Below are 22,588 nucleotides of genomic sequence, written 5' to 3' on the forward strand. Positions count from 1 at the left end.
CTTGGACAGCTTTGTATACTGAGCAGACCGAAAAAGTGGATTATATTAAGAAGAACGTGGCATCAGGATTGGAGGCAGAATCATTAACAACCTGTGATATGCAGATGACACACTCTTGCTTGCTGGGAGTGAAGAGGACTTGGAGTAATTTACTGATGAAGATCACAGACTACAACTTTCATTATACATTACACCTCAGTGTAAAGAAATTGAAAATCCTCACAACTGGACCAATAAATAACATCAAGATAAATGGAGAGATAGTGCTGGTGTGGCGCTGTAGGTTAAGTGTTGGTGTTATTAAGGGCCATCAATTGGTTCCAACTCAAAGTGACCACTCACCTTGTGATTAGCAGTGCAGTCCTTATTCTACACCATTACATCAAGACTCCATAGGATAAATGTTGTTGTTATGTGCCGTGGAGTTGGTTCTGGCTCATAGTGACCCTGTATAGGGTTTCTGACGCTATAAATCTTTACGGGAGCAGAAAGCCTCATCTTTCTCCCACGGAGCAGCTGGTAGTTTCAAACTGCTTACCTTGAGTTTCGCAGCCTGATTTGTAATCACTACGATATCCACCAGCTGATTTTGAAAACCCTATACAGGGTTACTGTGAGTTGGAATCTACTGGATGACATATAGCAGTAATAACAAATAGAGGAAAGATTGAAATTGTCAAAGACTTCATTTTGTTTGGATCCATAATCAATACTCATGAAAGCAGCATTAAGAAATCAGATGCCTTATTGAATTAGGTAAATGTATCGCACAAGACATCTTTAAAGCGTTAAATAGCAAAGAAGTAATTTTGAAGGCTAAGGTGTGCCTGACCCAAGACATAGTGTTTTCAGTGGCCTCATATGCATGTGAAATCTGAATGACGTATAAGGAAGACTGGAGAAGATTTGTTGTTGTTATGTACCGTGGAATTGGCTCCGACTCATAGTGACCCTGTACAGGGTTTCCTAGGCTGTAAATCTTTATGGGAGCAGAAAGCCTCATCTTTCTCCCATGGAACAGCTGGTAGTTTCGAACTGCTGACCCTGAGGTTAGCAGCCCAATTCGTAACCACTATGCTACCAGAGCTCCTTTTAAATTATGGTATTGGAGAACATTGAAAATACCAGGGATTGCTAGAAGCACAAACAAATCTGTTTTGGAAGAAGTACAGTCAGAAAGGACATCATGCTTATCAAAGTAGAGAGTCAGTGAAAAAGAGGAAGTCCCCCAATGAGATGGATTGACATAATGACAAAACAGTGGGTTCAAACATAACAAAACTGTGAGGTTGACACTGGCAGATTATCCTTCTGTTGTAAATAGGAATGCTGTGCGTTGGATCCCACTCTAAGTCACCTCAACAATGATAGGGATTGGTTCAGTCCTTTCAATGTGAGGACAAATTTATATAACATTAAAGGACAAATCGGAGTTGCCTGTATGTAGTTCCCAACTCAGGGTTTGCTGTGTTTGCAGAGAATCTGGAATTAGTTTACCAGTGTTCGAATCCCAGCTCTAATATATACTGCCATGCACTCTCTGTTGAATCATGCAAATGCTAAGAGATTCAATTTACTGGAGAAGAACATCATATTTGGTAAAGTGCAGGGTCATTGAAAAAGAGGAGCCCTCAACCAGGTGGATTGGCACAGTGGCAGCAGCAATGGGCTCAAGCATAGCGGCGATTATGAAGATGGTGCAGGACTGGGCAGTGTTTTGTGTGTTATACATAAAGTTCCTGTAGGTCATTACCAACTTGCCAACACCTAATAACAACAGAATGGAAGAGTAATAATAATACTTTTCCTGCCTACTTAATAGAGTTGTTATAAGGATTACATGATACAATGTAAATGGCGAAGTACTATGCAGTTATAAATGATAATGTTATTTTGTTATTACGGGCACGTGGAAGTCCAGTTTTGTGGAACAATGTCCGTATCGCTTAGAGATATGTATTTTTCAGAATAAGATAGTAAGGTAATTTTGCCAGTTTACATGATGCAGTACGTTTTTGCTGTTGTTAAGTGCCATTGAGTTTGTTCCAATCCATAGTGAACCTGCATAGGTTTTCCCAGGAGCAGCTGGTGAGCTTGAACCACTGACCTTGCAGTTCAAACTGATCTGCAGTAACCCACAACACCATACCAGGACTCCATTAAGACTGTAGAGCACTTTAAAAACTGTGTATTTCTTAAATTAATAGCAATTTTAAAATGAAACTTTTTTTCTCTAGCTAATGAAAGTCATATTGTGGTACAAGCTCTGAGACTTAATACAATGTCGAAGTTTACATTTGCCGATTGTACCCGGTTTGATGCACTGATTAAAGATGTCTTTCCTGGCATTGACTTTAAGGAAGTAGAATATGATGAACTAAGTGCTGCATTAAAGCAAGTCTTTGAGGAGGCCAATTATGAAATCATACCCAATCAGGTAACCGTCAATAATATTTTATAATATGTTGATCCTATCTCCTAGTAATTCCTATGGAATCAGTTTATGCTTAATCTTTCAACTTAAACCTCACTTTCTCAGGAACGTGTTCTCTGCTTTTTAAGTCCAGATTTTGCCCCCTTGCCATGTGCTATTACTACTTTTTTTTCTTATATACTATTGAATGTTTCATTTGTATTTGTTTCCATCCATATAGGAATCTCTGTGAAATGTAGAATGTGTGTCTGTTTTTACTCACTTTTCTGTTTCTAGTACCTATCAGAGTGGTTGGCAGATAACAGATCCATCCTACATATTTTTGATATCTGATTATATGCTGAGACTTCCAAAAGCTTTGGAAAAATTTCATTTTTTGAAATTTTATTTTTCCACGAATTTTTTGAAGCCCTTGCATATATGTATGATGTGTTTTATTTTTATAATTGCTTAGGAGAAATTTCTTTTAAAGGTTTTTATTGTGAACTACAGATACATGTTTGTAGTGAATACTTTTGTCTCAGATTTTTTGTTGAATTAATGAATGCATGAGTGAATTAAATAATGAATATATTTTATTGCCAAATAGTTGGAAGCATCCTTGTTTCTTTTAATGAAGCACTACCTTTAAAGATCACACTGTAATTGTACATTCACATTTACTTAGGTATTGTTCTATTTAAAGCTTTATTTTCCACTAGAGAAATCAAAGGTTTAATTTACATGTTTTACAACAGAGAAAATGTTATAGAATGGGAGCAAAACTGAGTATGATTGAACGCTGTAAATTGTTTAATGACAACTAATTTTTTCTGTTAGATCAAGAAGGCTTTGGAATTGTATGAACAGTTACGCCAGAGAATGGGAGTTGTTATTGTTGGTCCAAGTGGTGCTGGCAAATCAACCCTTTGGAGAATGCTAAGGGCCGCACTTTGTAAAATTGGCAAAGTAGTAAAACAATATACCATGAATCCCAAAGCTATGCCACGACATCAATTATTAGGCCATATTGACATGGATACAAGGGAATGGTCTGATGGTGTTTTGACACATAGTGCTCGTCAAGTGGTTCGAGAACCTCAAGGTTGGTCTCTATTCATGATTCACTGTGTTCTTTAACTTTTAGACAATGATAGAATCTTTCTATAATGCTGTTCTTATCAAGACTTATGTGTTATCATAAACTGTCTTATAAGACGTAATTTGATATTAGAAACTATTTTACTGTAGAGAGGCCCAAGATACATGATATTTTTCATGACTTACACACTACAAAACTTTTATTATAATTTAAACTCAGATTAATTTGGATGACATTTAGTTTGCAAATAAATTAATTTACTGAATGAATCGCAAATATTTGGTGAATTGATAAAATAAGCAAGATGACAATCTTTATTTGTGCTTAAAATTGTTTGTGAATATTATTAATAGTTTGAAAGTAGTATTTTGAATTAGTCCAGTGGACTAATGGCCCATGTGAAACATCAATCTCCAGGATTCTAAGACCAGAAGAACTTGATGGTGCCTGGTCATTATTACCAACTACTCTGAAAAGAATCTCCTTAGAAGGAACAAAATGTGGAAAAGAACTTCAAAATGATAAAATAGGCCAGGTTGACCTATCATTTAGACACTGGTGGAACTCCTGAGACTATGGCCTTTAATCACTCTTCAGGTTTGAAAACGAACTCACCTCCACGGCTCAATCTTCAACAGTACAATAAATAGGTGTATAAGAGGAACAAAAACCACGGAGTTATGCACATCTTAGTATAATCAACCATTTTGGATCATAAGGGCACTGTTTACCCAAAGACAAAGTTTAGAAGGATTAGGAAAGAAAGCGGAATGGAGATGGAAAACACATGGAGGAAGTTTAATAAGTGATGTTTCAATGAGAAATTGCTGTAAATAACGTGAAACAAAGTATGTATGAATTGTTGAGTAGTTTTACTTTGTTGACTTCACCCAAGTCACAATAAAAAGCTTAAAAAAGAAAAAGAAAACAGTATTCAAAAAAATATAAGTGGTGAAACAATAGACTTCCTGGTGTAAATTTTTTGATTTTGTGTTTAAAGAAATTTATCCCCTGAGTTAGAAGAAACTCCCCACTTTTTTCCAGATCATAATTAATAGCTATTTTTAAGACAATGAGTGGAACGTTCATAATGCTAAGGAATTTTCAATGTAGTCCCTTATTTTTATATGTAATATTACATTAAGATATTACCTCATTTTCTATGTAAAATGACATATTACCTGCAGTGATTTGTCACACTTGTACTAGTGATATATTCCTTTTTGAATTATTTTAAAGGCCCAAGTACAGTTTAAGATCAATTCCCATTTTAGGATGGATGGATAAAAATGATTTGTCTGTGGAAAGACTTGTACACACCACTTAGTCACTTCTCCCTTCTGAGGTTATCTGCTTCCTTTTTATAATATCAGCAATATGACAGTGGTGAACTTCTTGTTTTAGTGTAGTGCACTGAGTAGTAGGTTTCTTGCATTTTCTGAAAAAGATATCACACAGCAAGTATGCATACATTCTTTTGAATAGTGTCTTACATGTGACTCATGAGAATGAAAATACCTCAGTGTCCAACACCAGGTTTTCTTATAATGAGTTTATTAATTCTGTATGTTTGTAGATCAGTAAAGCATTGTTGTTGATTTTAAGTGCTGTCATATTGACTGGCTCATGGTGACCCTATGTACGGTTTCCAGTGAGTGCATTCTGGTATGGTGCTGCAGGATAAGCACTAGACTGCTAACTGCAAGGTTGGTGATTCAAACCCACCAGTTGCTCCTTGGAAACTCTGTACCGGGTTGCCATGAGTCAGAACCAACTCGACGTCACTTAGAACAACAATAGGATTTTCGAGGCTTTAAATCTTTGCAGTACCAGCAAGCCTCATCTTGTTTCTGTGGAACTGTTGGTGGACTCGAACCTCTGGGCTTGTGCTTTGCAGTCCCAGGCTTATCCTACAGAGGCACTGCACATTATCATTTGATAGATAACTGAGTCTTTGGTTGTCTGAGCTAGGATTTGTACATGTGCCAGACTGCACATTAGCAGTCTGAACTGACATGAAAATTTCAAATTTTTTTCTTTTTGTTTAGATCCACTAATACGTAATAATATTTATGAAAATCACTGCTAAAAACAGAGATAATTTATTCCTTATTTTCAGTTATTGTTAATATGTATATTTTCCTTTTGTTTCATTTCCAATATTTTGGTTTGAAAATAGATGTCAGCTCATGGATAATCTGTGATGGTGATATTGACCCTGAATGGATAGAATCTCTGAATTCTGTATTGGATGATAATCGACTACTCACTATGCCCAGTGGAGAAAGGATTCAGTTTGGCCCAAATGTTAACTTTGTATTTGAAACTCATGATTTAAGTTGTGCTTCACCAGCCACAATATCCCGAATGGGAATGATCTTTCTTAGGTAAGCCATAAGAACATTTGAATACATTGTATGCTAAGTGTATTCAACTATTATTTTGGTTTTATAGTTAGCAAATAAATGTTATATGGGTAATTTGTTAACATTTGTTGAACGTTGTATGAAAATACTGCTAAAAAGCTAAAACTACAACCAAATGTTTTAAATAATACCTGAGACTATCCATCAGAATTCATGAATAATTAACCATTCCTACAATGTTATCAATTGGGAAAGGTGTGCGACAAGGTTGTATTCTTTCACCATACTTATTCAACCTGTATGCCGAGCAAATAATACGAGAAGCTGGGTTCTGTGAAGAAGAACGTGGTGTCAGTATTGGAGGAAGACTCATTAACAACCTGCGATATGCAGATGATACAACCTTGCTTGCTCAAAGTGAAGAGGACTTGAAACATTTTCTGATGAAGATCAAAGACCACAGCCTTCGGTATGGATTGCATCTCAATGTCAAAAAAACAAAAATCCTCACCACTGGACCAATAAACAACATTCTTATCAATGGAGAAAAGATTGAAGTTGTCAAGGACTTCATTCTTCTTGGATCAACTATCAACACTCACGGAAGCAGCAGTCAAGAGATCAGACGACGTATTGCATTGGGCAAATCTGCTGCACAGGAACTTTTTAAAGTATTGAAGAGCAGAGATGTCAGCTTGAGGACTAAGGTGCGCCTGACCCAAGCCATGGTATTTTCAATAACCTCATATGGATGCGAAAGCTGGACAGTGAATAAGGAAGATCGTAGAAGAATTGATGCCTTTGAATTGTGGTGTTGGAGGAGAATACTGAAAGTGCCATGGACTGCCAAAAGAACCAATAGATCTATTTTGGAAGAAGTGCAACCAGAGTGCTCCTTGGAGGCCAAGATGGCTAGGCTTCATCTCTCATACTTTGGACTTATTGTCAGGAGGGAACAGTTGCTGGAGAAGGATGTCATGCTGGGTAAGATGGAGGGTCAGAGAAAAAGAGGAAGACCCCCAATGAGATGGATTGGCCAGGTGGCATCATTGATGGCGTCAAGTGTGGCAGCAGTAGTGAGGTGGGCCCAGTATCGGACATTGTTTCGTTCTGCTGTGCATGTGGTCGCTATGAGTCAGTTCCGACTCGATGGCACCTGACAGCAAGAACAACAACAATGTTATCAAATAAGTGAAAAATAATTATGGAAAAACAACCTGAACAAATTTGATTACAATATTATGTGTGATGCAACAGCTAAAAAGGGGCTTCAAATTGTCCTAAAACAGATGGGCACTTAAAGGCTGATAAGCAAAAGATTATAGAACAGAAATCTAAAAAGTTTAAAATAAACGTTTCCAATCCATTTGTATTCATTTTGGGAAACAATATTGATTCAAGTGCTCATGCTCAAATATGATAGCGAACAATTTGTGATAGTCTCAGATATTATTGAAAACATTTGGTTTTAGTTTTAGCAGCATTTCCATACCATATTCAATACATAGAATACATTTATTCAATGTGTTCTTATCAAAATCTTGTGAGAAAAATAGGATAATAGGTAAGTTTATAGTCACATTTTTTGATGACTATTGTATGGCCCTGTAGGATAAGCATTGGACTGCTAACCACAAGATGAGAAATTCAAATCCTCCAGCTGCTTCTCAGGAACACTATACAGTGTCTCTATGAATCAGAACCGACTCCATGGCACTTTACAACAACAGTGGCTATATATTATGCATATGCCATTAAGTTAGACACTTTAGGAGAGCCAGTATATAGAAGTAGTAAAATTCACATTTATGAGTGTTTATCTTTATGGAGCTTACCTTCACGTAGCCCACTGCCATGCTGTTGAGTCGATTCTGACTCACAGCAGCCCTCTATAGGGTTTACAGAAAGTGACTGGTGAGTTTGAACCATTGACTTGTGGTTCAAACCAACCTTGTGGTCCAGTGCTTTATCCCACAGCACCACACAAAGACTCCTCTTGTATTGTTGTTAAGTGCCATCGAGTGGGTTCCGATTCATAGAGAACCTGCATAGTGTTCTAAGGAGTGGCTGGTGAGTTCGAATTGACAACCTTGTGGTTCAAACTGGCCTTGCAGTTGAGTGCTTATCCTGCTGTGCCACACCAGGACTCCTCTTGTGTAGTAGCAGATAAAAAAATATGTGTAGAATAATGTTTTTTTGGAAAAGAAATTTATTTTGAAAGTAAATTGATAATTTTTTATGAAATATTTCTTCTTGCATATGTGTGTTAATCTGTGTCAGTGATGAAGAGACGGACCTTAATTCTCTGATAAAATCTTGGTTAAGGAATCAGCCTGCTAAATATAGGAATGATCTTGAAAACTGGATTGGAGATTATTTTGAAAAGGCTTTACAATGGGTTTTAAAGCAGGTAAGTTAACTATAATATTTATAATTAATCATTTAAGAGAGAAGTAGGATGATTAAAAGTGCTGCCAACATTCAAGGGGGCTTCAGAAATTTAATGGGAAAATGGAATTACAAGATATTTTACATGAACTTTCTGAAGCCCCTTATATAGCTATGAACTTTCTGAAGCTCCCTCATATAGCTGCTTTTTGGGAAGGAGGGTGAGAGAGATTGCTTTGTTGCTGGGAAAAGTCATTGTCACTCTTGGCATATATTTTTGTTATGTTAGTCTACACTTTTCTCATTCACAATACCTTGCAGTGCTTACTGAACAATCTTGAAATGTATATGGAGATAATTTTCTAATTTTAACAAGTCAAATCATTTTACTTTCAGATTTTTACTCATAAGTCAATGTGTTGTTGCTGAGTGCAATTGAGTCAGTTTCGACTCATAACAACCGTGTCTAGGGTTTCTAAGAGCAACTGGTGGGTTTGAACTGCTGACCTTATAGCTCCCAGACAAGTGCTGACCCTGTAGAGCCACACCAGAAGTCCCTACATATGTATCATATATATCAAAAACAAAATCAAGCTCTAATACTAATTTGAAAAAAGATGGTGAGCTAGTCACAGTAACAAGGAAAATATTTGTTTATTAAACAGTACTGAGTAATATGTGTCAAGTTTGATACACTGAAACTGTGAAAGCTGAAACTTGACCAGACTGCTGTGTTTTTCCAAATGTCACAAGTTTTCTTCCTTTGACAGTCTTACCACTTTTATGTTGCCCATTTTAATAGAAAATATTTGAGTGTTCTGTCTTTGATAGGCTTCTGCCTAGCACAGGCTTTAGCTTCACAGGATTTACTTTCCTTGACAAGGTCTTGAACTGTGAAGGAAAGTGATGTGTTTACCAACAAACAGCATGTAAGCAAATATTCAGATTACAATAGGATGAAGAGAGTACAGCTGTCTCTCCATGGAGTTTTAGAAAACACGTCACACTTGGTTTTGAATTTGAAGCATGAATAGGAATGTATCTTGTGAAGAAGAGCATGGAGTGCTTTCAGATATTCCAAATGATTTTTTTCTTACATCTTTTTAAACAATTTTTCTTTTATACCATGACTTTTATGGAAAGTGCAAACATACAAAATAGAGGAAATAAATAGGAGTGAGTTTTCTGAAAATATCTGATTGTTAATCAGAGCATGACTGAGAGTTAAATACTTTGTGATTGAACTAGACAATTTTCTTGCCTTTTTTTTTTTTCCCCTCTTATGACTTTTTAAGCCCGTTATAAGGGCTTGTGGGGGGGGAAAAAAAAAAAAAAGGCACAAATGTGGTAGGTTTCCCTGGAACTTTTCCACCCCATAGTCTGACTGAGCTGTCTCTTCAGTGAGCTTCTGTAGTGAATCCAAAGTTTAGTAACTATTGTTACTATTGTATGTTTATATTGAACTATAGACATCTTGAGGGAAAGGACCCATCCTGTCTTGCTCTTTATTGTGTCCCTGGAACTAGGGAGCATTAACAGGGTTGTTGATGTTGTTGATAGAGTGTTTGAACTTGCTTATATACCTGATGTCTGCATTGAAGCAGATGTGCTACTACTTACCAACACAAAGAAAGAGCATATCTAAACTAACAATGCTTTCTAATGCAAATGCCTTGAGGTCACCTACTTGCATGCTGCTAGCATTTGTGTGACTCTTACAATGAAAAATATAACATAGATGGCATATACATAGAAATGTTTGTGACTGTAGAAACAATGAAATGTAAGGTTAGTGAGGCACCTAGTGGATACCAAAGACATAGTAAGAAAATAAATGGATTCTGTTTTGAGGACAGGCCGAGTGGATACCAAAGACATAGTAAGAAAATAAATGGATTCTGTTTTGAGGACAGGCCCTTATTTTTGTTTGAACTTTCGTTATGTATTGAGGCTTCCTTCTTTTTTACCCTGCACCTTGCTTATTGTATTCAGACTCCCAGAGATATACTATAACACTTGTTTCAGTTCTTTGCAAATAAAATTCTACTTTCTTGTATTAATTCAGTAAATTAACTTACTTAGAAGAACATTTATGGGTTTCTTTGAACTCTCCTTCAAAACCTAAACTCTTAGCATTACCTAAGAAGTTGACTTTTTAATCTATCTCCTGCTTTCTTCCCATTCCTTCTATTTCTTCTTTCTTCCAAAAATGTTTCTGATGCATGCAGAATGAGCTTTTAAAAACATAAATTGAGTCATGTAACTCTCTTGCTTAAAAACATTTAATGGTAGTGAAAATACAATTCATACTTCTTACTATGTCCTATATTGCATAACCTGGTTCTCTTGTCTGATTTAAGTGACTTTTTTTTTTTTTTTTTGCATGTTGTTGTTAAGTGTCGTTGAGTTGGTTCCTCTTTTCTGCTGACCCTCTGTTATACCAAGCATGATGTCCATTTCAAGGAACTGCTTGTCCCTCCTGATAACATGTCCAAAGTACCATGCTTGCTTCTAAGAAGCATTCTAGTTGTAACCCTTCCAAGCCATTTGTTTGTTCATATGGCAGTCTGTGGTATTTTCAATATTCTTCCCCAGGACTGTAACAGTGCATCGATTTTTCTTTAGTAATTGCCCAACTTTCACATGTATCTGAAGCAATTGAAAATACCATGGCTTGGATCAGGTGCCACCCTAGTCATCAAAGTGACGTATTTGCTCTTCATTACTTTAAAGAAGTCTTGTGCAGCAAACTTGCCTAATGCAATATGTCCTTTGATTTCTTGACTGTTATTTCCATGAGGGTTGACAAAGGTTCTTTGACAACTTCAATCTTTTCTTCATTTATCATTATGTTGCTTATTGGTCCAGTTGTAACATTTTTTTTTTTTTTTTTTTCTTGACATTGAGGTGCAATCCATACTGAAGGCTGTGGTCTCTGTTCTTCACCATTAAGTATAAATCAAGTTGAATTGCACAGACCCTCTCTTCATGGAATGCATGTTTAGTGGAGGAGATGGTTACTAAGCTGTGCTAGAGGTAAGAGCAGCAGAACAGACCTTAGTAAAAAGGATAACACATTGAGGGTTCAAAGCCTCTTTGAAAAAGAATGTTTAAGATAGCATATGAAGAATGAGATCTGAGGATCTTTCAATAACAAAAGTTGCGGCTTGAATTTTTTCTTCAGTTCCTCCAGCTTGGAGAAATGCTGAGCGTGTTCTTCCTTTTTGATTTTCTGATTCCAGATCTTTGCACATTTTGTTGTAATATTTGACTTTATTTTCTCGAGCTGTTCTTTGAAATTTTCTGTTCAGCTCTTGGACCTTTTCATTTCTTCCATTTGCTTTAGTATCTACGCTGGAGAGCAAGTTTCAGTGTCTCTTCTGACATCGTTTTGATATTTTCTTGTTTTCTTAATGACATTTTGCTCTCTTAATGTACGATGTTCTTGATGTCACTCACAACTCTTCTGGTCTTCGGTCTTCAGTGTTTAATGTATCAAATCTGTTCTTCAGATGATCTCTAAATTCAGGTGGGATATATTCAGTGTCATATTTTGGTTCTCTGAACTTGTTTTCATTTTCTTCAGTTTTAGTTTGCATTTGCATATAAGCAACTGATGGTGTGTTCCACAGTCTGCCCCTGGCCTTATTTTGACTGATGATATGGAGCTTTTCCATCGTCTCTTTCCACAGATGTAGTCAATTTAATTTCTATGTTTGATTGATTGCTTAATCAGGCTTAAATTCCTTGTAATTCTCTTACTGCGTCATTTTCTTTGCATGTGCTGTATTTTCTGCACGGTCAGATAGATCTCAATCTTCAAATGTTAGTTTAAACGTTACCTTTTTCAAAGAAGAGGCCTGTTGTGGCACTGTAGGATAAGCACTTGACTGCAAGGTCAGTTTGAATCACAAGGTCTGAGGTTCAAACTCACCAGCTGCTTGTTGGAAATCCTATACAGGGTCACTCAGAGCTGGAACCGACTTGATGGCACTTAACAACAACACAACACTGTGTGCAGCTCTTTATCTCTCATCACAACATGTAAAACATCGCCTTCACTAGATGTACATTCCATGAAAACAGACTCTGTGTAATTCACCTTTATTTTTACCTACCATTCCATGAAGGAGTGTAGTGGGTTAGGGCTTGGTCACTAGCTAAAAGGTTGGTGATTGTAACCTTTCAGCCACTCCGTGGGAGAAAGGTATGGCAGTTGGCTTCGGTAAAGATTCCATCACCACCCATCGTCATCGACTATTTTCCAACATATATGATGGAGTAAAACTTCCCATAGGGTTGCAAGACTGAATCTTTGGGGGAGAAGACTGCTATATGTTTCTTTTGCAGAGCAACTGATGGACTGGTGGGTTTGAACCGCCAATTACCCTTTTTATCCTAACTCCCCAGCAGTACACAGGGAATCAGAGTTCCATAGAAGATCAAAATTGTCAATACCACCTCAATCTAAAAGTTTTATTTTAAAATTTGTTTAGCCAGAAGCATTCAAATAGTTTTTTTTTCAGTCTGCTTTTCCATTGTCATCAATCTAACATTGCTTCTAGCTTCTTGTTTATTTGACAGAATAAATAAAGAGCTATTTTTTTTATATCTGTGTTCACTGATTGTGCCTTTTCTTTTGTATTCTTCAGTTGTAGGAAGAAACAAACAGTGTATCTTGTACTTTCAGCTAGAAATACTTGAATACAGTTGTGTGTTTATAATTACTCTTTATTTTTACAGTACATATTTAAAATGAATGAAATTAGATCTTGCTTGATCTTGAATAGAGAAAGTTTTTTCTTCAGTCATTAATTTTTAAAAATAGTTCTTGGAAAATAAATGGATGTCAATCTGTTTTGTAAATTTACTGATGAATAATATTGTCTCTTGTGTATTTTAATCAACAGAATGACTATGTGGTAGAAACAAGCATGGTTGGGACTGTGATGAATGGTTTGTCACATCTACATGGATGCAAATATCATGAACAGTTTATTATTAATCTCATAAGGGGACTTGGTGGAAATCTGAACATGAAATCACGTCTGGAATTCACCAAGGAGGTAATGCATTTAAAAGTCTACTCACTCCTGAAATTATGGCCCTTTGTGTCACTTTTCAGAGCTAGAGTTGAATTTCAACTCTCAATTTTCAGGCAAACAACAGATAGACCTATAGGATAAACCCACCACTCGTCTGTCAGTTTGTTGTACTGTGGTGGCTTCAGAATTAAAAAATTCATGCCATTTTGAATCTGACAACCACTTGGTTTACTATGACATGAATGACAAATTGAAGAGGAATGGTGTTACATTCATCGTCCAAAAGAACATACCAAGATTACTCATGAGGTACAATGCTGTCTGTGATAGGATAATATCCATGTGCCTACAGGGAAGACCAGTTAATACCAATATTATTCAAATTTACTCACCAACCACTAAAGCGAGTGAAGATGAAATAGAAGAATTGTACCAACTTCTTTAACCTGAAATTGATCAAATATGCAATTAAGATGTATTGATCATTACAGGTGATTGGAATGCAAAGGTTGGAAACAAAGAGGAGTGATCAGTAGTTAGAAAATATGGCCTTTGTGATAGGAATGATGTTGCAGATCACATGATAGAATTCTGCAAAACCAATGATTTGTTCATTTCAGATACCTTCTATAGACAGCATAAGAGGCAATTATACACATGGACCTCACCAGGTGGAATACACAGAAATCAAATTGACTACATCTGTGGAAAGAGACTTTGGAAGGCTCTTAATCATCAGCCAAAACAAGGCCATGGGCAGATTGTGAAACAGACCATCATTTGCTCATATGCAAATTAAGACTGAAACTGAAGAAAATGAAAACAAGGCAAGACAGGCAAAATATGACCTTGAATATATCCCACCTGAATTTAGAGATCATCTGAAGAACAGATTTAATACATTAAACACTACAGACCGAAGGCCAGAAGAGTTATGGGATGATATCAAGAACATCCTACAGGAAGAAAGCAAAAAGTCATTAAGAAGACAAGAAAGAAGGAAATGATCAAAATGTATGTCAGAAGAGACACTGAAACTTGCTCTCCAGTGTAGAAATGCTAAAGCAAATGGAAGAAATGAGGAGGTACACAAGCTGAATAGAAAAATTCAAAAGTCAGCTCGAGAAGAGAAAGTCAAATATTACAAAGAAATATGCAAAGATTTGGAGTCAGAAAACCAAAAGGGAAGGACAAACTCGGCGTTTCTCAAGCTGGAGGAACTGAAGAAAATATTTCAAGCTTTGACTTTCTTTCTTGAAGGATTCTGTGGGCAAATTATTGAATGATGCAGAAAGCACGAAGAGAGGATGGAAGGAATACACAGAGCCACTGTACCAAAAGTAAATAGTTGATGTTCAACCATTTCAGGAGGTAGCATACGATTAGGAGCCAATGATACTGAAGGAAGAAGTCCAAGGTGCATTGAAGGAACTGGCAAAGAACAAGGCACCAGTAATTGATGAAATAAAAATTGAAATCTTTCAAGAAAGTGAGGTGGCACTGGAGGCACTTACTCATCTATGCCAAGAAATTTGGAAGACAACTATCTGGCCAACTAATTGGAAGAGATCCATATTTGTGCCCATTCCAAAGAGAGGTGACACAACGGAATGCGGAAATCCTCAGACAATCTCTTTGATATCCCATGCGAGTAAAGTTTTACTAAAGGTAATACAGAAAATGCTGCAAGTATACATTGACAGAGAACTTCCAGGGGTTCAAGCCAGTTTCAGAAGAGGATATGGAACGAAGGATACTATTGCTGATGTTCGATGGATCTTGGCTAAAAGCAGAGAATACCAGAAAGACGTTTACCTGTGCATTATTTATTACCCATATGCTTTCGATTATGTGGATCATGACAAGCTATGGACAACATTGTGAAATCTAAATATTATGTAACACTAATTTTGCTCATGAGGAATCTACATGGACCAAGACTCAGTTGTTTGAACAGAACATGCAAACACTGACTGAATGCTTTAAAATTAAGAAAGGTATGTAAAAGGGTTGTATTCTTTCACCATACTTATTCAACCTGTATGCTGAGCAAATAATCTGAGAAGCTGGGATATATGAAGAAAAATATGGCATCAGGATTGGAGGAAGACTCATTAACAACCTGCGATATGCAGATGATACAACTTTGCTTGCTGAAAGTGAAGATTAAAATACATACTGGTGAACATCAAAGACCACAGCCTTCAGTATGGATTGCATCTCAATGTAAAGAAAACAGAAATCCTCAACACTGAACAGAAATCCTCAACACTGGACCAATAAACAACATTCTTATCAATGGAGAAAAGATTGAATTTGTCAAGGACTTCATTCTTCTTGAATCAACTATCAACACTCATGGAAGCAGCAGTGAAGAAATCAAACGACGTATTGCATTGGGCAAATCTGCTGTACAAGACCTTTTTAAAGTGTTGAAGAGCAAAGATGTCAGCTTGAGGACTAGGGGTGCTTGACCCAAGCCATGGTATTTTCAATACCCTCCTATGCGTGTGGAAGCAGGAAAGTGAATAAGGAAGACTGTATAAGAATTGATGCTTTTGAGTTATGGTGTTGGAGAATATTGAAAGTGCCATGGGCTGCCAAAAGAACCAACAGAGCTGTGTTGGAAGAAGTGCCAGCCACAGTGCTCCTTGGAGGCCAGGATGGACAACTTCTCTCAGACTTCGGACATATTGTCAGGAGGGACCAGTAGCTGGAGAAGGATATCATGTTTGGTAAGGTGGAGGGTCAGAGAAAAACAGGAAGACCCCAGTGAGATGGATTGGCCAAGTGGCAACATCAATGGTCTCAAGTATGACAACAAAATGAGGTTGGCCCAGGACCAGGCAGTGTTTCGTTCTGTTGTGCATAGGCTTGCTATGAGTCTCTACTGTGTCAATGGCACTTAACAACAGCTAGGATGAATGGTGACACTTGGGATATGTGCACTCCTTAGAACAATCAACCATCCAAAGTCAAAAGGGCAGCGTTTGTCCAGAAACAAAGCTCAGAAGGCAATAATGGATAGAAAAGAGGGGTGAATGGAAACAAATGGAAATCTATAAACAGGAAAGAAAATGGGAAGAGTGCTGTTACACAGTGAGCATTGCAATAAGTGTCAAAACAAAATGTGTATGAGTTATTGAATGCAAAACCAATTTGTTCTGTAAACTAACATTCACTCAAATCGCACAAAAATCCAAAAAGACCATATTCAGTTAACATATTTTTCTTCTTTTTATTGACACATAAATGTCAAAATACAGTGATAATGTACATTCAGTAGAGTAGTGATGCATTTCATATCTATGTCTACAGTTACTGTTTCCTTTGGGCTTAAGTACTCTTAATATTAAAATTTATAAAATAATGTTTTGAAAGACTGGATCTTTTTAAAATTGGGCCTTTTCAAACTTAGCTATATGGAGTCCTGGTGTGGTGCTGTAGCTTAGTGTGCTGGACCACACATAAAGGTCAGTTTTAACTACTAGGTCAACAGTTCAAGCTCACTAGTTGCTCCTGAGAAACACTATACAGGGTCACTATGAGTGAAGGCACTTAACAACAACAACAACAACAACAACAACAACAACAAAATTTGCATGAATTTAATTATTTCATGTATTATTCTCTGAATTATATAGTTTCTAAGTATTCTTTTAGATAAAATAGTGTTAGCAATGAATGCTCAGATGTATTCATAATTAATAAAGTCTTTAGTATACATAAAGATTGTATTTTAGCCAAATTGTTTGTAAAGCTGAATTCGACATCATAAGGAATTTTGTTTATATTGGCTTCTTTTAAAATAGTTAAACATTTATTGTTTGGGGCTTGGTTGAACATTATATATTCTGCTGTATTTTCTTCTATTTTTGTTGCTTCTATTGAGACCATCATTTTGCTTTCTAGTTTTGTCTCTTTTGCCTGTGTTCTAGATGCTTTTCATTTTTACCACTTGACTCCATATCATATGCTGCTTTTAAACAGATGGAGAGTTTTGCTAAAGTCTGAGATAAATGTTTTAAAGAGTAGCTTCATTGACTGTCTGTTGTACATCTGTGCACTGGACATTTTTTTCTATATTAGAAATAACGGCTTGCTAATAGGAGCAATGATGGCAACTTTGGAATGGACATTGCTAAAATATATAGTGGAAATGAAGGACTTTACGTTTCCTACCTTCTGTAAACTGTAGTTTTGTGTGTATAAGAACATCGTTAAAATGTAATACATTTTTTCCTTAGTGTGTGCACACAAGTGTGGACTTGAATTGATTTGTTTATATGGTAATTTAGAGAAAACAAAATATTTGAGGTGAAATAGTATTTTAATTATATAAAAACCATTTATTAGTTTTAGTGTATGTTAGATTTTTAATTGAACTAAAATGATTCATTTTGGAACATATACTTTGCAGAATTAAAATTTCACATTCTCTGGAGTATGTGAAAAGTTTTCACAACTTTGTTTCTTTTTTAAGGTGTTTAACTGGGCACGAGAATCTCCTCCAGACCCTCATAAACCAATGGACACATTCTATGACTCAAGTAAAGGACGATTAGCATCTTATGTGTTGAAGAAGCCAGACAACTTGACTGCTGACGATTTCAGTAATGGCCAAACTCTTCCAGTCATTCAGACTCCGGACATGCAACGAGGTCTAGATTATGTCAAACCTTGGTTAAGTTCTAATACTAAACAGCCCTTCATTCTTGTCGGACCTGAAGGATGTGGCAAAGGGTAAGAGCAAATAAATGGAGGTGTACGTTGTGTATTTAGTAGGCCTGCCCCACTTCGAATGATTTAGCAGATTTTGTTATGTGTCCTTTGATGAATGTTTGTTGTTATTGTTAAGTGCTGTTAAGTCTGTTCCGACCCATAGCGACCCTGTATAGGGTTTCCAAGGAGCAACTGGTGAACTTGGGCTGCTGACCTTGATGTTCAAACTGACTTTACAGTCCAGCGTATTACCCAGTGCCACACCAGGATTCCTTGATGAATGTAGCATTTAAATTTTTATGAAAAACTTTTTCACAGTCATGTCGTATAAAAATAAAATGACTATGGAGAAGAATGGATCATTTTTGTGCCACATTATGTGTTTTCTATTGGGAAGAGACCAATCTGCAAAGACACTTTTGAGAAGAATTCATGCATAAACTTACAACAAAAATAATTACCTAAGATATATTCACAAATTACCATTTGCTATATTTATAGAATATAATTCTTGAAGTTTGCTCTCTATTTAAATGTAGTTTTAATTCAGTAGAATTCACCTAATTTTAATGCCTACTGAGTGTAGTTTTTGGAAATGAAGTAACTAACTATAGACTGTTAGTTTCAAATTTCTGGTGGAACAATGGTATTGTTGTTAAGTGCAGTCAAGTTCCTTCCGATTCATAGCAGCCCTGTATAGGGTTTCCAAGGAGTGACTGGTGGGTTTGAACCACTGATCTATGATTAACAGTCCAGTGCTCATCCTACAGCACCACACCTGGAAATGGGACATTAGTAATTAAAAAATTATTTAAAACCATAGTAAATTTTTAAAAGTTGGGTAACTTAAAATCGGAAGTTTTTGTTTTCTTTAACTATGGAGAAATAATTGGTATATTCCATATGGACTTTTATCAAACTGAATTATTTCTATGAACTTAGATTCATTTTGCTGAAGAGTGCCATGAAAATGCTTTAAAATACCAATTTTCTAGTCTAAAAATTAGAAAATTAGTTTGATAGTTAAGGAAACCATGCTTGAAATTTTCTCCTTTAACATCGTCATGCATAATTTAGAGAGTGAACTATTTATGACTAACTTTAAGCTGACTTTAAAAGTTGTGTATATTACATTTTGAAGTCAAATGTCCTACGTCTTTCTTAGGATGCTGCTCAGATACGCCTTTTCTCAACTTCGATCCACTCAGATTGCTACAGTGCACTGTAGTACACAAACTACTTCTCGACATCTCCTGCAGAAATTAAGCCAGACTTGCATGGTAATAAGTACTAACACTGGTCGAGTATACAGACCAAAAGACTGTGAACGCCTTGTGTTGTACCTAAAAGATATCAACCTACCCAAGCTTGATAAATGGGGGACCAGTACTTTAGTAGCTTTCCTACAACAGGTGAGTCTTATCATATGAAACATTTTGATACCATTGAAAACAATTTAATTTTATTAACTTTTCTATAGCTAGAAATGATCAAGCTTATGTCATGGAAATTAAACTCCCGAAACATCTCAGTGTGGTTCTAGGGGCTACTTTCCTTGTTTTTCCTGTCTTTAGAAGTTAGTATTATATCTATATGAAAGGGAGAGTAGAAACCACCTTTATCCTGCATCTATGATCTGCTTTTTATTTTCTATAACAAGGAAAAAACAGAAGATGGTAATGGAATTGGAGGTGAAGAAATATTTTCTTCATTTTATTTTAGGTATGCAATCTTGTTATCATAGACTTAGCTATGCCGCTTTCCGGCTGCATTAGCCCGTTAGTCCCCCTTGTGTTGTGTCAGGAGTTGAGACCACACATTCACACTAAAGGTAGTAGAGTTTCTTTAACTTGCATCACATTACCCGTTGCTGTTGTATTGCCTCTGATTCGTGATGACCCCATGTATGTATGTCACAGTGGAACTGTGCTCCATGGGGTTTTCAGTGACTGATATTTTTAGAAGCCAATCATCAGACTTTCCTTCCAAGGTGTCCCTAGGTGAACTTGAACCTCCAACCTTATGTTTAGCAGACTAGTTTGTTAACTACACAGAGATTCCTTATATCACGTTGTTGTAAAATGCTGTTGAGTTGGTTTGGACTCATAGCGTCTCTGTATAGGATTTCCTAGGAGCGACTGGTGAGTTTGAATCACCGACCTTGAGGTTAAAACTGACCTTGATGGCCAGTGCTTATCCTACAGCGACACACCAGGATTCCACATTGGTGGTAGTGGTTATGTGCTGTGGAGTCGGTTCTGACTCATAGCGACCCTGTACAGGGTTTCCGAGGCTTTAAATCTTTAGGGGAGCAGAAAGCCTCATCTTTCTTGAGACTTCTAAATTCTAAGAAGATCTTACATTTACCTAGGGGAAAACTAAGCTCTACTGTGCAACTGCAGAAATAGAAAATATTTATAGAAAACAAAACCTCTTTCCTTATATTTTTCCTGGCTACTTTAGTTTTTTTTTTTTTTTTTAAAGAATTGTTGGTGGATTTATAATATGATTTGGATTTAAATATTTAATGGTGAGAAAAGCCTATTAAAAATGAGATTGATTTAGGTAATATTTATTGGTCACAGAGACTCTAATTGTGTCTCTGATTTAGAAGAGATATAAGAATCATGTCTAATTTATAAGGGATATAAGAATTTAATATATATTTCAGTCTTAAACTCTTGAGTTCGACAATGAGGTTTGAATTTGGAAACAATTAAAATCTAGGCAATAGCATGTCATATCATGATTAGAAATCTCACATAAAAACATTTAAAATGCATTTATTTTCAAAGGTATTGACATACCAAGGATTTTATGATGAAAACTTGGAATGGGTTGGTTTAGAAAATATTCAAATTGTGGCATCTATGTCAGCTGGAGGAAGACTGGGAAGACATAAACTTACCACCCGATTTGCTTCTATTGTTCGCCTGTGTGCTGTAGAGTATGTATCTTAATGCTTTGTTTTAATTTATTTTTTAAAATTTATTCGTGATAAGGTTTCCTACATAGTTACATTCTATTAAGGGTATCCATTAATGATCCTTCTATAAATGGTCGAGGTTAAACATCAATACTATTTTTTCAACTAAAATATAAGTAACAATTTAGGAGGATTAAGGCTTTAATCAAAGTATTTTGCGTATTAAAAATACATAAGGCACTAAAACAGAACTATTTACATAGTCTTGATACCAAAACATCATTATCAGGAATCTGAATCATGATTTTAGAATGTAGGTGTTGTATAGATTTCCTAAGACAAAAGTACCATCAAGAAACTAGAGAAATAGGATAAGTGATACATTGAAGAAAATACATAAGGCAATAAGATGAAACAACTATGTGTGAATTGTTGAATGTAAAACTGATTATTTGTTTTGTAAACAATCCAATTCATAATAAAAGTAAAAAAAAAATATACTTTCAATTTTAAGAAAGGTGACTAAAAAGAAAATTTGTATTTGAAAAAGGGAGAACTAGAAGATATTATTGGCTAATGATGTCAATTTTAAGATATTCATTCATCTCCATGATCTATAATTGTTCCAGGGACTCTTAAATCTTGTGGCTATGGCATTGCCTTATCTTGTTCAGTGCTGTTAAATGTTGCTGAAAAAAGCCTTGTTTTTATACTTTCATGCTGATTGCACCCCATCTATTAACATTTTGATTATTATTATTATTTTTAAGAAATGTTACTACCATAAATTATACTGTATTTAAATTTAAGTAAATTTTGGTTTGGGAGAAGTAAGTTATTTTATTTGTTTTACTAGTTCTAATTTATATGAGGGAACTTCAAATTGTTTGTGGAAAAGTAGAATGAAAAATAATGTTATTTTTCCATGGACTTTTTGGAGCTTCCTTATAGTTTTGAGATGGGTTACTGCCCTGTATATAGGCTGTTCAAGTATTTAACTCAAAATGCTGTTTCTTAAGTAAAATTTTTCTTTTGGTGTTCTGTAAACATCAGTGATTTTTCAAGCAATTGTGTTTTAGAATGGTTTCATTGGAATCCTCTATTAAGATCCCCAGTATTTGCAAATAGATAATTGGAGATCTAATTTAATTGAATTAAGTTTGGAGACCTTCAGCTTGGCCTATCCTGTCCTTTAGCCCTTGGGTAAGCCTCTGAGCTATGTAAGTTTCAGAGCACAGTATGAAAACCACTACCATGACTTAACATTAAAACAATAACTCAGAATACTGATTCATTTCCGCTTTCTTTGTTCTTATATGCCTTTTTTCCTTTTTCCTTTAAGTTACCCAGAAAGAGAGCAACTACAAATCATTTATGGAGCATATCTGGAACCAGTGCTACATAAAAATTTAAAGAATCATGCCATTTGGGGCTCTTCATCAAAAATTTATCTCTTAGCGGGGTCTATGGTACAAGTATATGAACAGGTACATATGTGTTTACTTTGTATTTCTCCTGTCTATTTGTTTCATTCCCAAAGGATTACTCTTAATCCTGACCTCTGTGTTGATCCCAGCCTTTACTTTCCTGCTGTTTAAATAAACTTTTCTCCTAGAAAGTAAACTT

General features: G+C 35.9%; 1 protein-coding gene across 2 annotated transcripts in view; it reads left to right on the forward strand.

Annotated features, from left to right (window-relative positions):
• DYNC2H1 (dynein, cytoplasmic 2, heavy chain 1) overlaps positions 1-22,588 on the forward strand; it is a 369,106-nt gene that overhangs the window by 92,291 nt on the left and 254,227 nt on the right. For both annotated transcript variants that reach the window (XM_006833779.1, XM_006833780.1), the window contains exons 37-45: positions 2,238-2,437; positions 3,254-3,518; positions 5,695-5,902; positions 8,162-8,291; positions 13,180-13,335; positions 17,798-18,057; positions 19,202-19,448; positions 20,832-20,983; positions 22,305-22,449. In XM_006833779.1, coding sequence (XP_006833842.1) covers positions 2,238-2,437; positions 3,254-3,518; positions 5,695-5,902; positions 8,162-8,291; positions 13,180-13,335; positions 17,798-18,057; positions 19,202-19,448; positions 20,832-20,983; positions 22,305-22,449 — 1,763 coding nt within the window. The remainder of the gene's footprint in view (positions 1-2,237; positions 2,438-3,253; positions 3,519-5,694; positions 5,903-8,161; positions 8,292-13,179; positions 13,336-17,797; positions 18,058-19,201; positions 19,449-20,831; positions 20,984-22,304; positions 22,450-22,588) is intronic.

This window comes from Chrysochloris asiatica, unplaced genomic scaffold (genome assembly GCF_000296735.1).
Source record: "Chrysochloris asiatica unplaced genomic scaffold, ChrAsi1.0 scaffold00008, whole genome shotgun sequence".
Taxonomy (NCBI): Eukaryota; Metazoa; Chordata; class Mammalia; order Afrosoricida; family Chrysochloridae; genus Chrysochloris; species Chrysochloris asiatica.